Source organism: Mustela lutreola, chromosome 5 (genome assembly GCF_030435805.1).
Source record: "Mustela lutreola isolate mMusLut2 chromosome 5, mMusLut2.pri, whole genome shotgun sequence".
Classification (NCBI taxonomy): Eukaryota; Metazoa; Chordata; class Mammalia; order Carnivora; family Mustelidae; genus Mustela; species Mustela lutreola.
This window is the reverse complement of record NC_081294.1, coordinates 85,130,052-85,148,133: the sequence shown is the minus strand read 5'-3', so window position 1 is coordinate 85,148,133 and position 18,082 is coordinate 85,130,052. Positions and strand designations below refer to the sequence as shown.

At 38.6% G+C, this 18,082-nt stretch overlaps 1 protein-coding gene across 1 annotated transcript in view; it reads right to left on the bottom strand.

Annotated features, from left to right (window-relative positions):
• SPINK5 (serine peptidase inhibitor Kazal type 5) overlaps positions 1–18,082 on the bottom strand; it is a 79,218-nt gene that overhangs the window by 18,324 nt on the left and 42,812 nt on the right. Inside the window, exons 15-24 of the mRNA XM_059173355.1 lie at positions 17,939–18,066; positions 15,800–15,848; positions 13,337–13,464; positions 11,261–11,348; positions 8,578–8,705; positions 7,877–7,943; positions 6,730–6,857; positions 4,966–5,065; positions 3,129–3,256; positions 29–101 (exon numbers count right to left, since the gene is read on the bottom strand). Of these exons, the coding sequence (XP_059029338.1) occupies positions 29–101; positions 3,129–3,256; positions 4,966–5,065; positions 6,730–6,857; positions 7,877–7,943; positions 8,578–8,705; positions 11,261–11,348; positions 13,337–13,464; positions 15,800–15,848; positions 17,939–18,066 (1,017 nt within the window). The remainder of the gene's footprint in view (positions 1–28; positions 102–3,128; positions 3,257–4,965; positions 5,066–6,729; positions 6,858–7,876; positions 7,944–8,577; positions 8,706–11,260; positions 11,349–13,336; positions 13,465–15,799; positions 15,849–17,938; positions 18,067–18,082) is intronic.

Here is an 18,082-nt window from a genome sequence, read left to right as displayed (position 1 = left end):
TCTTGTCAAAATCTAGTTAACGACTCACCTTTTCTGGTGCTGATTCAGTCCCATTTGATCTGTAGCCAGAAGGCTTATTTTGTTCCTCTGCTTCTTTTTCCCTGGAGTAGAAAAGTCAATAGTCATCATGTTAACCCAAACTTAGCTTTGGAAGTAGCTTTACAGTTCGGATATCCTAAACCACCTCCTTCACAGAGAATGTCTGTGCATCCTTGAGGCGGACAGCCAGCTCTGTTACTAGGAATCTTCTTATCACAGGGTATATAAGGTAGATATTATAGGTAGAACAACTCAAGTAATTTCAAAGTCTCCTTTATTTGTGTCCAGATTTATCTCTAACTTTTGTCCTTCAACCTTACTTCACAGTCCCAGGACAACAAGAACAGGTTTGCTGAATCCATGACCTCTTCTGGATGTTAACCCATCAGATATTTAGAGCCAATTTTCAGGTCTTAAGCCCAGTTTCCTCATCTTTCCATCAGGAAAGAGCAGGGAGCTGGACATGTTCCCAGGTTTTTAATTGGTGGTTTTTAATTCACCACCAACTCATCATGTTGAGTTGGACATGTTCCCAGGTTTTTAATTGGTGGTTTTTAATTCACCACCAACTCATCATCCTAGTGCCTTGACAAGTAAGGCAACCCATTAGAATATTATTTCTTAAAGAATGGAGTCCAAGACAGAAAAAAGACAAGTAATCTAGAAAGTACCTTGGGATCATGTTTGTTTGTTTGTTTGTTTTTTAATCTCTTATTTTTCTGATAAAATACTGATGTCAGTGGCCCCCTAAGTTTTCATGTGCATTAAGAAACACTGAAATTTTTAAAAGTTCAGATTCACTGACCATCCCAACAGGTTTACTGGCAAGATCTAGACTAGGATTCTAGCCTAACTTTTAACAAGCCAAGTCATTCCAATGCAGTTGGCTCAAGATCCAAATACTGCAAAACTCTAAAACACTTTTATCTCTTTCAAAGTTTTGTTTGGTTTTGTTCACAAAACAAACATGTATATGAATATATATAACCGGAATATGTATATATTCTTTTGAGGGAGTTCCCTGTGTAATAAAGTGGCAATAAAATATATCCTAGAGATTCAAGCATATATGAAGTCATGATATTTTAATCAAGTTCTATTGGAAAAAGAGAGTACTGTAATGATTCAGTTTAGTGGAATTCTCGTGATAATCATGGCGCTGATCAAAAGCCTCCAGTGACCTTTGATCACACATAGAATAAAATCCAACATCCTTCTCTTGGTCTAAAAAAAAACCTTATCTGATCTCTCCAAACTCATTTTTCCTGCAATTTTCCATGCAATAATTTTGAGACATGAAGACCTCCTTTCTGTTTCTTGAGCTTGGTAATTTTTCTTCTTCAGAAGTTTGCATTGGTTCTTGCTCTGCCTGAAACTTGCTTCCTCCAGATGTCCAGATGGTTCACTTCACTCACTTTTTACCAGTATCCCTCACATGTCAGGCCTTCCCTGAATACCATAAACAAAGCATCAACTGCAATCCTTTTCTGTTGCCTTCTATTTTACTTTCCCATTGCTACCTGGCCTTGTGCTATGTAGTTATTTCCTTATTTATTTATAATCTGTCTTTTCTATATTATAGTTCCATGGCAGGAACTTTGCATTGTTCACATCAAGAATGCTTGTCCATGAGGAGGGCCTATTACATAGCAGAGAGTCAAAAACCATTTATTGTCAGATTAACGATTTCCAAAGATCACAAGAAATATTCTATTTGTGTTGTGTTTTTAAAAAATACTCCACGTAAGTATCTTCTAACATAGATGATACTGGTCACAATGGCAAAATTTTATCTCATAACTTTCTGCATCTCAGAATTATTTGTTCCTTAACCAAATTATGTCCTATTACTTTGTGACACAAAAGAAACAAAGTCATAAGTGAAAAGCTATCTTGATTGTGTTAGTTGTATTTGCAAAGTTAAAGTTGGACAAAAGGGTAATAGGATAGTGTGAGAGATCATAAAATCAGTGATTATGCTGTTATGTATTATTTACTGGACACATTTATCCCACGCCTACTTTGTACAAGACACCGTATTAGGAGTTTTTACATGGTTCTGCTCATTTAACGTTCATAAGAAACATTATGTGGCTCTGATGATTACTGCTGCCTCTACCCGCATTATAAATACAAGCAGACAGAATACTGGGGGGTGAAATAACCTGTCCTGGAACATGAAGCTCAAATCATCTGATGCTAAAACCCCAGCACTGCTCTACTCTACTGCCCTGCTTCTATTAAAGACTTTTTGTAATGTGAATAAATATTAGACTGGTATCCAGAGGAACTGAATTCTGGTTTCAGCTCCAAAGTTCACTCCCCCATGAAACCTTGAACTTAAAAAAAAAATTCAGGTTTTCTCATCTGTGAAATCCAACATTTATACTAATTAGATTTTCTCACGTGGCCTATACTATCACAAGATTGTAATTTCTTTTCAAAGAGAAAGGTGAAAAAGGTGTATCTGTGGAGAAGCATTACTTACTAATTACGTATCAATTACATGACATAACTAATAGAATTGTGCTACAGGCATCCAATTTTAGAACTATGAGTACCCATCAAGGTCACCTAGAAAATTATCTTAATATACAGCAGTGGTTATGTTGTTAACTTGCCTCGGGAACACAAATCAAGTGTGGCTGAGTTGGATAATCAAGCACTCCAATTCAGTACCGTTGACCATGGGAAAACAGAAGCACCACACCCTGGATTATACAATAAATGTGTTGTATGCATACAAGAAACAGGCCTCTTAAACTATGCCGGTGAGTTATCCCAAATGATGTTCACAGACCCTCCACAGGATTTAGGCATCGTATGTTCAAAAGCACAATTATCTACTGGGATGGCACTTATAGGTCACAGAATTATGATAGAAAAAATAGAGCAGGAAGCAGACACTGATTAGCTGCCATTGGTAGGGCTTGTGGTTCCTCAAGCAATGTATGGGAAAGAGATACTATTTGGGAATTAACAAAAACAGTAATTTTCCTGGAGGGAGTTGTAAGTAAATGAGAAAGAGCCAGTCATTCAGGGGGAAACGGTGACTATGTTTTGGACTGCTGGAGGAAAGAAGTACTTACAGTATCTCTTTACACATGATACACTTATTGTTGTACGACTTGCCATCAGCATCACGTACGGGATCACGCTCCCGAGTACAGCTGAGTTTTCCATTTTGCATTTTGTCCCGGAACTCTGCACATTGGTCCTGAGGAAGAAAAGGAGAGTAGGCCTCCAGATTACCTGATCTATTGTATTGCTGTTAAGTTTAAAAAATTCAATTCAAAACAATTTGAGTTAAGAAAAGTTCTGATTTACCTCCTCTTATATGTAACATCTAGCATGGCTACAGAGAAAGGGAGGACTGGAATCACCAATATCCTAAAACGCCAGTTGTCATGGATAATAATACTGCTTTTGAGATTCTATACAGGGAAATCATCAAACTTGCTGGGATTTAATAGCATGGATGAAAGGTCATCAAACTAGAGCCTACAGGACTGATCTGTCCTGCTGTCTGTTTTTATATATGGGGTTTTATAAATAAAAGTTGAAACATACCCTCACTCATTCAGGTATATTTATGGCTGCTTTCCGACAACAGTGGCAGAACTAAATAGAAGCAACAGTGACGGGCGCCTGGGTGGCTCAGTGGGTTAAGCCGCTGCCTTTGGTTCAGGTCATGATCTCAGGCTCCTGGGATCGAGTCCCACATCGGGCTCTCTGCTCAAAGCAGGGAGCCTGCTTCCTCCTCTCTCTCTGCCTGCCTCTCTGCCTACTTGTGATCTCTCTCTGTCAAATAAATAAATAAAATCTTTAAAAAAAAAAAAAGAAGAAGAAGCAACAGTGACTATAACGACTCAGAACACCTAAAATACTTGCTATCTGGCCGTTACAGAAAAAAAAGTTGCTGACCTCTGGTGTAGATCGTAGGGAGAAAGAAATGCTGGAGGAAAATACAAAGTTATGCAAAATGCCAAGAAGACAGGCTCAAGCGAACTGTGGAGTAGAGAGACAAAGGGCCTTACCAGGTTTTCCCCTTGAAAGTGAGGATAAAGCCTCCTTAAGGAGAGATGGAAAAACAGAATAGCCAGAATTTATCAAAGACTGTTTTATGCTGAGCCTATGTTGGATCTGGAAGCAAAGAGATGGTCTTGATAGCCCAAGGTCGTAAGAAGAGAGACCAAGCAGCTCTCATCTTACGCAGTGCTGTTCACATGCCCAAGGAAGGGTTTATAGGCAGTTACTGTCATTCTGACCCTTCAAAATGTCTCAGGAAATGTGCTAAAAACTTGCCTAAATTATTTTATTTTATCCTCTGTAAGAGCACTGCTGAAGTGCTCGCTTCAGCAGCAAATATACTAAAAAAAAGAGCACTGCTGAATAAGGGAAACTAGAGTTTAGCAAGATGAAGTCATTTATTCCACACTGGACAAGTCCTGTGTGGCAGGGGCAGAGTCATACTCCAAACTATCTGGCTCTGAAAAACCCTGCTGTTTCACCTAATACGCTGCATGGATCAACAGAAAGTCTCCCTCTCACATATGGCTTCACTGAGGGAAAGAGAGAGTACTTTAGAGAAGAGGAAGAGCATGAAATGCTAACAGGGAACAGCTCCACTATCTCTCCTGGGATCAGTTACTGGCCTGAGAGTGACATTATGTAAAAAGGGGTCAGGAGACACAGATGACGTCATCATGTTAATTATTCCAGGTTTAAGGAAGTTAAAACACACCCAAAGGAGATGAAAAATTGCTGAGATATTACCCTGCAATTTCAAGGGGAAAGTCCCCTGTCCTTCCCAGGATGCTTTCACACCCTGCATGGCCTCCATTCCCCTTTACCACGGGCTTGGCCGCGGTGCCCTTGTCAATGACTTGTGTCCACCCTGCCTGTGGGAATTAGAGGTCCTCCCACCTGAGCTTTGCCTCCTCCACCGCCACCATGGGAACTATGCCCCGCAGCATTTCTCTGATCTTCCTCTTCTTTTCTCTTTCTTTCTTCATCTTCTTTCTGGCTGGAAATTAGAAAGAGGGAGGTAGGGAAGAATAGATTAACAGAGTGGAGTGCATGTCCGTGAGTTCCTCTTCCTGTCACCAGATTAAATCTGTATAGAAAGTCACCAGCATTTACTGAACATCTACCATGCTGCAGGCCCTTCTCTGAAAACAGAAAGACAAATTACGTGCAGTCCTTCTGCCTGGAGGAGCTCTCCCTGCTGTAGAGGGAAACCAACATGTACATAAGCATAAGCAAGTCCATGTGAGCAATTTACTAGCCCTTCATACATGCTCACTGTGACTCTCAGCTGGATTCTTCTCAAATGCCTCTGAGCCAAGAGGTCCAACAATAATTATCTTTTCCACCAAATGTGCTCTTGCTCCTGGATTCTCTATCTTTCGGGAAAAACAAAACCCTGGAGCTATCTCTGCTCTCACCTCTCAGCTCCCACAGCTGTTGCCAGCATGGCACTGATTTCACATCTCATCTTCTCTCCTGTTTCTCTCACACTAGTTACTGCTCCTGGATTCCGGCAAACCACTTCCACCACCAGCTGCATTCCAAATCTCGGTCCCTTCCTTCTCTTTTTTCCCTTTCCACTGCTGATATAAATGAATCTTCCCAAAGGAACCATATTTATCCCACTTACTCTCCTACCTGAAAATGTTATATTAGCAGTTTCCCATTATATAGAGAGTTGACTTCAAAATCCTTGAACTGACATTCAAACCCAGCAAATGGCTTAGTTCTAACAAACTAAGTGACTTGCTCTTTACTGTTCATACGGTTTCCTTAATTTAAGAGATTTACCTATGTTTTTCCCTTCTCCTCTCATTCCTGCCTGGACTGTTGTGTCTTATCCAAATTATAAGGTCCAGGTTTACTCCCCCATAAAACTTCTTATTAACTCTCCCTTTCCCGAAGTACTAGAACACATCAAATATATCATTTATCATTCAGCAATTCCTCCTTCATATTTTTTTAAAGATTTATTTATTTTAGAAAGAGAGCAGGGGAAGGGGCAGAGGGAGAGGGAGAGAAGCAGACTCCCCACTGATGGCGGAGCCCAATGTGGGGCTGGATCCCAGTACTCTGAGATCATGACCTGAGCCAAAGGCAGATGCTTAACTGAGTCACCCAGGTGCCTATTCTCCTTCCTATTATATGAACTTGTACCCATGTCTATTGCATCCATCTATGTACAATTATTATTCGCACTGTACACTGTAGATGTTCAGTAAATGGCTATTGAATGACTGAAATATTTTATGTGTATTTCTGAGCTTTGTGTAAAGATTTTTTTTCTTTTTGTGAAAAATGTGATATTTTAAAAAAACATAGGTAGAAAAGCTAGACTGATAGTAAAATATATTTATTACTTTCCCAGAGGTATTTAAAAGATAATGTAGAAAAGGGATACATCAGACAGCAAAGGACTTCAAATTTTACCCTGTTGTGATCTATTAGTAGGTAGGCTTGACTCCAGAAATTACAGAGAATGTAGTACCCTAGTCATATATTACCTGGTTCTAATATTGGCCTTTATAAGATTTGCCTGAAAACATTCTGCAGAGAATCATTTATTTCCTTGATATGTAAAGAAAGGAGAAACACAATAGACATTATCTTCCTGGCTCTCTGGCTCCCCAACTCTGCCCACCCCATCATTTGAGCACTCACAACACAGCTTTGCACATGGCACACTTGTTGCCGTGAGTCTTGCCATCTGGGCCACGCACAGGATCATTTTCCCGTGTACAGAAAAGATTTCCATTTTGCAAAAGGCTCCGAAATTCACTGCATGTATCCTAAAGGAGGAGAAAGGCAAGAGCCATGGATATTTTCATATAAATTACTTTGTTGGGTTCCTTCCAAGAGATTTCTAGTAAAACAGGTACAGAAAATGACCTCTGGGTATTTTTCTTCCTGGCAGTTGTTTCCATTCAATTCCTACCAAACATGGATGACTTAATAAGAAGTTTCCTTTTCTTTTCCCTTGAGATTTAGTCCCCAAATCCAGACTGAATCTACACCCACACATAAGAAAGAATCCCTTAATAACCTGGCTTCTTTGAGAACTGGCCACTCATCTTTGATGGGAGCAAGCAAATGACCACAAACCTGAAAAAAAATCTACTTGGAATCAACCTTTTTGAAACCAAGAAAATATTATTCCAGATTATTCTAATGTGCCCGATGTATTTTTTTTTATTTTCCCCAAAATGCTGGCACCAGAAATAATTAAAGTGAGGAACACAACTGATGTGACCCAATGTGGTCATCCAACCGACATAGTGGGCTAGGAATAATGCTAGGTTTGGTGTCTGGAGATCTAAGTTTGAACTCCTTTGTTTCCATTTTTCAACTACGAGAACTTGAAAATATGAACATGTGGAATCTGACGTCAATGGTGCCACTGCAATTTCTTCCTTCTCTCTGGATTTCAAATCTTCATTTAAAAATTCAGGAATGAGTTAAAACCAATGTTTGCAAACTATGACCTATAAGCAAAATCTGACCCACCACCTAGTTTTGTAAATAAAGTCTCTTTGGAACACATCTATGCCCATTTACCTGCATATTACCTACAGCTGCTTTATGCTGTGACAGCAGAGTTGGAACAGAGACTGAATGGCCACAATCTAAAATGTCTACTCTGGTCCTTGAAGAAAATTCTATCAATTCCTGGACTAGATGACCCTTGAGTTCTCTTACTTTGGTTTTCAGTAATTCTATGTTTTTGTTTTGTTTTGTTTGTTTGTTTGTTTTTAACAGAAACTGCAAAACCTCATCCTTCACTATGGTAATAACCTTCCAGGATAACTACCTTTTTAGCTTCTCTCTTAGCTTTTGTTCTGGATTCAGCTTCTTCTTTTTCTTGTGCTTCTTGCTGGCTGTAGGAGGGGGAGAAGGGAGAATCATTCCTGGCACCCAGTACCTATTATCCTAACGGGAAAATCTCGCTAGACAGAAATATCCTATTATTTCCATACTCTACCAACTGAGCATGGGAGTAGGAAGGTAAATGCCCAGCTCTCCATATTGTTTTTTGTTTTTAATGTTGCTTAAAGAATAAGACACATGCATCACAGGAAACCAGCCAACAAATTTTTAGCACTACATTCTTCTGGAAATATAAAGATCTTGTCCTTCTTCTCAGAAAGCAAGGAGGACGCTTGAAAATATTTACTAGATCTTAGCAAACGTTCAATTTGGTAGCACCTAATGATCACATCTTTGGATTATTCATGGTAGTATGTACGCAGAGAACAGGTATCCCAGTCCTCGGATGCCATTAACTCTGGAGGAATCTGCTGTGAGCACATGGTCCAAGAACACTTTAGAACACTGAGAATACCTCAAAGAAATGCACAACGTATATGGTTTTATAACTGTAAATGCTTCAAGTCCATGCAAAGATAGCTTCCAGATCTACTTACTAGAGAAAACCTTAGGTGTGACCACTGTTGCCTGCCCCAGGCCTATCTTTCTCCCACACTCAGCAGCAGTGGATGTGGCTCTACTCACAAGAAGGCTTCACACATGGAGCACGTGTTGCCATGCATTTTCCCATCTGGGCCTTCAATGGGGTCATTCTCTCTAGTGCAGGGGAGTCGTCCGTTTCTCACATAGTTACGGTATTCACTGCACAACTCCTACCAAATGAGGGTGGATTTAAGAATTGGGTAACTAAATACTGGAGAACTCCTCCACATTACCCCTTTGAAAACTGTGACAGAATGCTCCCAAATAGTGGATACATCAAAACAGTGATGTAGAAGGTCAATGTTACCAAGATACTTATCAGGGGTCTAGGTCACACATTATCTGGAAAATAAGATTATGTTACTGATCTCATTAGAAAACCTTCAATTCAACTCAAATATTATTCTGGGCTAGGTACCGTGAGACAGATGAAGAATCATCTATTGTTCCTTTCATAAAAAAATTTGTGATCGGCAGAACAGTATTTCTTACCCCCCAAATTTGTCCAAGCCCTAATATTCAAATCCTGTGAAAATATTACCTTACAGGGCAAAAGGGACTTTGTGAATATAATCAAGTTAAGAATGCTGAGATGGGGAGATTCTCCTGGATTATCCTAGTGTCCCCAATGTAAATGCAGGGGTCAGTTCCTACAATTGGAAGAGTGAGACAGGAGAGACTGAAAGGAGTTAACTGTAGAGGAACAGTCAGAGACATGATGCTGTTGGCTTTGAAGATGATGGAAGGGGTCTAGGAGCTAAGGAGCACGATGGCTTCTAGAAGTGAGAGAAAGCAAAGAGACAAATTCTCCTCTATAGATTCCAGAAAGAAGCACAGCCCTACCAACGCTTTGACTTAGTTCACTGAGACCGAGGTCGGACTTTTAATGTAAAAACCAAGATGATAAGTTTGGGTTGCTGTAGGCCACCAGGTTTGTGGTAATCTGTTAGAGCAACCGTAAAAACCAAATACAAAGTATTTAGAGCCTTTGGAGAAAGTGCACAGAAGCATCTGTAGTTAGAATAAAACAAATGATATAATTGAGAAATTAAAAAAAATTGCTGGCATAATAGATGACAGAGCTAATAAGTATATTGTTTAAATGGGGAAAATCTTTGCAGAGAAGCTAATACTTATTCTGAAACATGAAAAATAGCCAGAATTTTGACAGAAGAAAAGGATAGTCCTGTCTGAGTATGAAGGGGCCATACAGAAAGTAAAGTTCATTTCATGTATAATCCTGAAGACTTATACATGTATAAGTTTCCTAGAACTTCACAAAAAAAATGTACATAATAATATTTTATAAGTGAAGAAAATAAGACACAAACTATTTGCCTTACTGGGAGGGAGACACAGCCAGTATTTGAGCCCTGGCAGTGTGAGTCCAGAGTTCAGGTTTTTAACCGTATGTGACTGAGTCCATAAGATGGACTACCTTGAGTTAATGCTTGGCATGTCCAAGAAGCAACAAGGTGGCCACTGTGGCAATGGGTAGAAAGTAGGAAATGAGGTCTGAGAGGTAGCAGAGGGCAGATCATGCAAGGCCTTGTAAACCTTGTAAACCACTTTCTAGTGGCCTGGTTCCTACTTGGAGTGAGATGAATAGCCACTGGGTGGCATAAGCTGCCTTCTGTTTTTAAATAATTACTTTGGTTTCTGAGTTGAGGGTAGATTGTTGGGAACAAAGGTGAGAGCAGGGAGAACAGTAAGAAATCAGGTCTTCCAAATTATAAAAGGATAGAGGAGAGGAGAAATGAAGAGCTGACCGTACCCTTTAGGACTCTTACAAATGGTGACAGGGTGCAAAATCTAAGGTATATCATGGGCATTATAGCCAGAACTTGTGGACCAATTGCTAGCTCTCAAATTATTAACTATATGTATTTTCTAACTTCTTATCTGAGCCTCTGAGTCCTCATCTATAAAATACAGACAACAATACATACATTAATGGTTACTACAAAGATCAGTCCTAAAATTGCTATACTATATGGCATATAGCAGCAACTAAATAATTAACAGCCATCACCATCATCATCATCATATGAGAATGGAAACCCAAGGCTCAAAAATACCATTAAGCAATTTCCCCCAAATCTCACAGAAAATTAACTGGGATTAAAATTTAGGGCTTGTCATAAGATACTCTTAATCTCACAAAACAAACTGAGGGTTGCGGGGGGGAGGGGGGTCTGTGGAGGGTGGTGGGGTTATGGACATTGGGGAGGATATGTGCTATGGTGAGTGCTGTGCAGTGTGTAAACCTGGCGATTCACAGACCTGTACCCCTGGGGCTAATAATACATTATATGTTTATTAAAAAATAAAAAATTGTTTTAAAAAACAGGGTTTGTTTTTGTTTTGCTTATTTAGAACTAACCATCCCTACATAAAAAGATAACAGAGAAAAATCTGAAATCTGCCTCTATTGGTTTGTATTCAGACAACAAGACAGCCATCTGTATGCACTTCTTTTTTTGGGATAATACTATTCACATGGTCAGTGGAAAAAATGATGACTGACCTCTTCTCAAATGCACAAGCAACTAAATCATACTTGGTGTGAATGGGAAGAAGGGATCTTGTTATATACAAGGATCCAAATACATGATCTCATTCTGTGAAGTCACTAAGGACACTGGAATGAGGAGGTGGGTGGGAGTTGGGAGGCTTGTCTAGGGGAATGGAATATTTATGTGATTCTAATATCTAAAACAGCTACCTGTGCTGCTTCTCTTTTCACTTTCTCAGGCTTTGCTTTGTCCTTTCCTTCCTTGCCATTATTTTTCTTCTCTTTTTCTTCAAGTTTGCTGCAATTAAAAACAAAGAAGATACAAGCTAAGTACAATTTCCCATTTCTATGATAACGCATTTTAAAAAGGGATGAGGACCTTTCAGACATGGTCAGATTCACTCTTCAGTAAAAATTTATCCAGTCTAAGAAATGCTATCATTATCACTGTGCCCAATAATGCAGATAATAAGCAAAATAATAATAAAATATAATCCGCTTAAAAAAAAAAAACCTAGCATGATCTTTTATCAATATGAGATCCTCAAGTAGTCCTGATTCCATCAGTCTTATCCCATCAGTAACTTCAATGATCTGAAAGAGGCCACAGCTACCTTGATTTTTAAAAATTGTGCAACTTTCCCTATGTAAATAGCAACTATATCGGTGATGAAAGCCAGAGGTGATGCCAAGTCAGATGATGAGCCCATAGTCAAAATAAACTGTGTTTCACTATGAAATTAAAATTTTAGATATTATTTTAAGGTAATAAATATTTAAGTTGAAGTTCAAGTTATAGAATAATTATCCAAATCCAAAAAGATTCAATAATTAATATGTTAGGTTGATCATGAGCCTAAGCTTCTGGCTTTCTTGCCACTTTCTATTGATACACAGCTTATCAAAGCTGGAAAATCTGATCACATTCCCAACTAGTCATCACCACAGCATGGACAAATGGATCAAGCGAGAAAAGAGTCTTGATTTCCTGAATGTCAGGCTACTGTGTAGTCTACTGTGTAGACTGGCCTAGTCTGTCATCTCTCCTTTAAGGAACTATGTGCATATACCTGAAATTGGACAAGGACATGTGAAAGTTAAAGGACAAAATTAACCTTGCACCTTTTCTTTTTTCTTTTTAATTTATTTTTTATTTATTTTCAGCATAACAGTACTATTTTTGCACCACACCCAGTGCTCCATGCAATCCATGCCCTCTATAATACCCACCACCTGGTACCCCAACCTCCCACCCCCCGCCCCTTCAAAACCCTCAGGTTGTTTTTCAGAGTCCATAGTCTCTCATGGTTCACCTCCCCTCCCAATTTCCCCCAACTCCCTTCTCCTCTCTAACTCCCCATGTCCTCCATGCTATTTGTTATGCTCCACAAATAAGTGAAACCATATGATAATTGACTCTCTCTGCTTGACTTATTTCACTCAGCATAATCTCTTCCAGTCCCGTCCATGTTGCTACAAAAGTTGGGTATTCGTCCTTTCTGATGGAGGCATAATACTCCATAGTGTATATGGACCACATTTTCCTTATCCATTCAACAGATATTATTTAAATATTTTCCTCAACATTTACCTTAGGATTAGGAGTCTATGAAGGAGGAGAACCTGAGGAGGGAATAATCCATTTCTCCTGTACTGTCTCACCCAATGGAGCTTTGGTCTCACTCACCAAAAAAATGGCCTAAAAGTCCCTGGACTTGGCTCACAAGAAGATATTTCAGTAAACATCTATTGTATGGGCTTGTCTCTTAGAGGCTTTATTCTCTATACTAAACCACTTATCAAAGTGTTTACTTCAGCTATACACAGTAATGTTCCTGAAAGGATAAATGCAATCCATTCAATTTCTCATTTGGGTTATTTTAACACCTCTTTCCTACTGGCTTCCTAACTTCTGTCCAACTGGTTTTCCCTTAGCCAATAGCTGAATATATTCACAGAATCATAAAATGTCAGGAGAGAGAGAGAGACAAAGATATCACTGCATCCAGATCATGAAACTTCTGCTCTGTTATGAATGATGATTATCAAGTGTTCAAAATATAAATTAAGACTTGCCCATGGCTTAACTAGAGGATAGACAGATAACTGGATGGAGAATCACACTGTCACTGTGATCCATTATTACTTCATGTCTTGTCCATGTGCTTTTAAACTTACACTGCATACACACCACGGTATATATTCTACACATTTCTGGGGAAACTGAGACTCAGACATGATCGATGACGAAGAGATTCAGTGGGACAGATGAGGGTAGGTACTCACAATAGGCTTGCACACATGGCACACTTGTTTCCATGCGTTTTGCCATCGGGGCCGCGGACAGGGTCATTCTCCCTGGTGCATATAAGCACTCCATTCCTCACTTGGTTCCGAAATTCACTGCAGAGCTCCTGGAAAATATTTTCTCAGAATGACTCTCTGCCTTTCCTGTACCTTTGTCTCTTCTGAGGAATAAATGATACAGAATAGAAGAAAAACAAAAATGGATGACAGGGAGCAGTAAATTGATAAGTATTTACAAAGCTTCCATCGTGGACTCAGAACTGTACTTGCACTAGAGTGGATCTGGAAAAAGTTGTCGTCATCATTCTCCCAAGACTGCTTACACTCTAGGTACAGAAAAAGGCTGACAAAATTGGCAGAGAACAATACACATGTTTGTGTTATGTTACATATAACACTCTCTGAAAGCTATGAAAGATCAAAGGGGCAAGAGTTCAAGAGGAGGAGGCTCTTGAAAGTTTCCAGAAACTTCCTGGAAGAATACTGCTAAGCCTTCATGAGAATGAAGGGCATCTTGCCATTTGCAACTACTTGGGTGAAACCAGAGGACACTGCTATGTGAAATAAATGAGACAGAAAAAAAATATATAGTGCGACCTTACTCGTATGTGGAATCTGAAAAGGCTGACCTCAAAGAAACAGAAAGTAGAGTGGTATTTGCCAAGGGCTGGGAGGGTGGGGGAAATAGGGAGTCACTGGTCAAATGGTGGACATTTTCAGTTATAAGATGAATTACGTTCTGGAGATCTGCTTTAGAACATGGTAATTATAGTTAGCAATACAACAGTATACTATGCAGTAGAACTGAAAGTTGCTAAGAGAGTAGATCTTAAATGTTCTCACCACAAAAAAGAAATGTATTTATGTCATAAAGTGATATGATGGAAGTTTTAGGTAATGCTATAAGAGTATCATTTTATAATATATGAGTGGACCAAATCAAGACAATATACACAATGTTAAACGTATACAATGTCATATGTCAATTATATCTCAATAAAGCTAGAAAAGCTAAAATGAGAAGAATGAGCAAAAAAAGGTAGGTCTTGATTTGTCTTTAGAAGGCTGAGAAAGAAAAAAAGACATGCACAAACTAAAAAATAAAGATATATTTGAAATAAAGATATGGAGGAGGGGGCAAGTGTGAGTCCTTGGAGAAACTGACACCTTCCTGGGAGCTCCTTGATAAAGTAGAGGGATAGGGGATGCAGATTTCAAAGAGGAGAGGTACAATAGGAGCAGAGGGAAGAAGAAAAGTGTTAAGACCGACTGGAGACCCTGCAATTGCACTCCTGGGTATTTACCCCAAAGATACAGATGTAATGAAAAGAAGGGGCATTTGTACCCCAATGTTTATAGCAGCAATGGCCACGGTCGCCAAACTATGGAAAGAACCAAGATGCCCTTCAATGGATGAATGGATAAGGAAAATGTGGTCCATATACAGAGTATTATGCCTCCATCAGAAAGGACGAATACCCAACTTCTGTAGCAACATGGATGGGACTGGAAGAGATTATGCTGAGTGAAATAAGTCAAGCAGAGAGAGTCAATTATCATATGGTTTCACTTATTTGTGGAGCATAACAAATAGCATGGAGGACATGGGGAGTTAGAGAGGAGAAGGGAGTTGGGGGAAATTGGGAGGGGAGGTGAACCATGAGAGACTATGGACTCTGAAAAACAATCTGAGGGGTTTGAAGTGGTGGGGGGGTGGGAGGTTGGGGTACCAGGTGGTAGGTATTATAGAGGGCACGGATTGCATGGAGCACTGGGTGTGGTGAAAAAATAATGAATACTGTTATGCTGAAAATAAATAAATTTAATTTTAAAAAAAAAGACCGACTGGAAAATCTAAGGTGATTTAGCAGCTGATCAGATATTATGGATAAAACAAGTGTTCAATTCTAAATTACCAATAAAAAGATGGCTTCAACTAACAGAAAGAAAGTTCATGAGAAAGTGAGTCAGTTTAAATATGGACTTTTAAACTGTGTCAACTTTCCCTAAATAAATATTGGGCTTATACTCTGCATTTATTAGGTAATAAAATCCATAAAGGTAAATCTTGTTTATGGCCATTATGTAAGAGTAATCCAATATCACATACAGATAGATTTCTTGTGCTACTTGTACAGAAATCTAAGAAAAGCCAAATATGGAGAATACACCCTACAGAGTAAGTTAACCCTTTCCTTCTTATAAAATGAAACTCAAAATTTGAATTATCATGCAAAAAAATTGGTACTCTACAAACTTCTACTTGAGACCACTTTTTATAGGTGAAAGCTTTTTTGTTGTTATTGTTCATTTCAGAATTGAAATTGAATTGAATTGAATTGCAATTGAAAAGGAAAACCTTTCTGCTAATGAGATACCTAGAATACCTTAAGGAGGAAACAAATGTCAAGGCACAGCATTCACAGTCCTGAGAAAAATTACCTTTGCAGCTTCTCGTTTAGCCTTCGTTCTTGCTCTTTCTTCTTGCTGACTATAAGGATCAGGAGAAGAAAAAGAGAGCAAAAGAATAAATGGGTCTTAATACAGTAGAGTAGATTCTTAACATTTACACATTGATAATCTGTTGCTTTGACAATTCTCAAGCACCACTAAAGATCCACTCACAGCAATTTGTAATTTTATGGGTGATAAACTGAAATGATTCATTTCACCTCAAGAGAACAGTGTACAAGAAAAAGTCCCTTAATGAGAAACCCATTCAGGTCCTCAGCAAGGACACAGCAGTAATACTTTCCTATTGGCTGATTCTTTTGCATCTATAATAGCTCTCGATAAAGTGTAATATCTGGCTTCTAGGAGGCAGTATAGCATGGTGGTTAAGAGGACAGATCCCGGAGCTATAAGAACACAAGAGATGTCTGAACTTCTCTGTGCCTTCCTCATCTTTAAATGTGGAAGAAGGGAGGGACAGGAGGAGGAGTAACCACATTCTTCTCACAGGATTGTTGTGAGCATTAAGTGAATTGATATTATAAAACCACTAGAGAAGTATCTGGTACATAATGAAATGACTGACAAAAGTGATATAAATGATCACAATCATCATCACTGTAATTATTATTAAGAGTGAACCCTCCCAAAAAAGGCATATGATGGAAATGAGGTAAGAGTGATAGCTCTTAACCATTTTTGATAACTAATGGCATTGCAAATCAAGTTTAGCACAACTGGATCTATAATCTAAACAATTTAATCCTGTTAAATATGTAAAAAAGTTTTCATTTTAAGATATAAGAATGTGTAAATAATATGTAAAAATGTTATGGTTCAATCAAGATAAGACTTTTTCATTTATCAAATTAAAACCTTTTTAAAAGGCACAAAGATAGGGTGCCTGGGTGGTTCAGTCAGTTAAGCATTTGACTTCAGCTCAGATTATGATCCCAGGGTTTTGGGATTAGGCCTCAGCAGGGAGTCTGCTTCTCTCTCCCTCTGCCCCTTTTCTGGCTCATGCTCTCTCTCTCAAATGGATAAATAAAATCTTAAAAAAAAAAAAAAAGGGTGAAAAGACAGTTTGTATATGGTATGAACGTGTGCAAGAAAAGACCATGGAGGGAAAATGATTCTCAAAAAAGCCAAGAGCCTTTGCTAACATACCCACAAAATATGACATAGTAAATCTTTATTTCTTTTTGGTAAGGAAGTTTTACAGTGATGGGAGAAAATTACTAAAATAGGCCCAAAACTGTGATGTGTCTCATACTTTTTTATATGGAAGGTGATCTAAACTTTATCATGAGTCTAAGTTGACTAAAAGATTTAAGAAGCATTTTCTTTCCATTCTGGGAAATTATCAGAGGACGCAGCAAAGCTGATCACTAGGTGGCAGAATTACTTCCTTGTCACTGAAAGATGAATGTCCAGGTAAAGAAAAACAGACTGAAAGAAGCCTAATTACAGGGAAATACAGAAGTTATAATACAGAAGTTATAAAGGCATTGCTAAATGATTATATTATGTCTACAGCATACAGTGGAAAACATAATTTTCTTCATTTTTTCCCCTGCACTGATATTTCTATCATTCCCAACATCTCTGGGCCTTTATGTTTTTATCTATAACTTAGGATAATGCAAGAAAGACCCACTTCATATGTTTTTGTGAAGCTTAAATGGGATTAGGTATCAAAGCTTTTAGCAAGTATATGCCAATTACATGCATTCAATAAATGTTGGTTATGATGATTCGGTTTTTAGTGCTTTCATGCCCAAACACTAAAGGACCAATCTTCGGGGTTATATATAATGCTCTTCACCAGGGAAGACTGAATCATAAAGCAGTCTTTTCTCTGAATAAAAGATCTTGAGTTACCTTGAAAATATCCTAAAAGAAATAATTACGTTCTTTTTAGATCACAATAATCATTATCTGAGCTCTCCACTTCTTGTTTTTGTGTTTTCTTGTGTGTGGGTTTTTTTTTTTTTTTTAATTTAAGTTCATTCATATATGACACCTAAGAATGACCACTGCCCTGAAGAGAAAAACGCATTATTCACAATTGTTTGAAAACTTCCCTCAGTTCTTTCCCTTTCTCCTTCCGAAGTACTGGGCTCTACTCACAAGAAAGCCTCACACATGGAGCACGTGTTGCCATGCATTTTCCCATCGGGGCCCCTGATGGGGTCGTTCTCTCGTGTGCAGACAAGCTGTCCATTCTTCCTTAATTTGCGGTATTCACTGCACAATTCCTGTGAAATTGAGGAA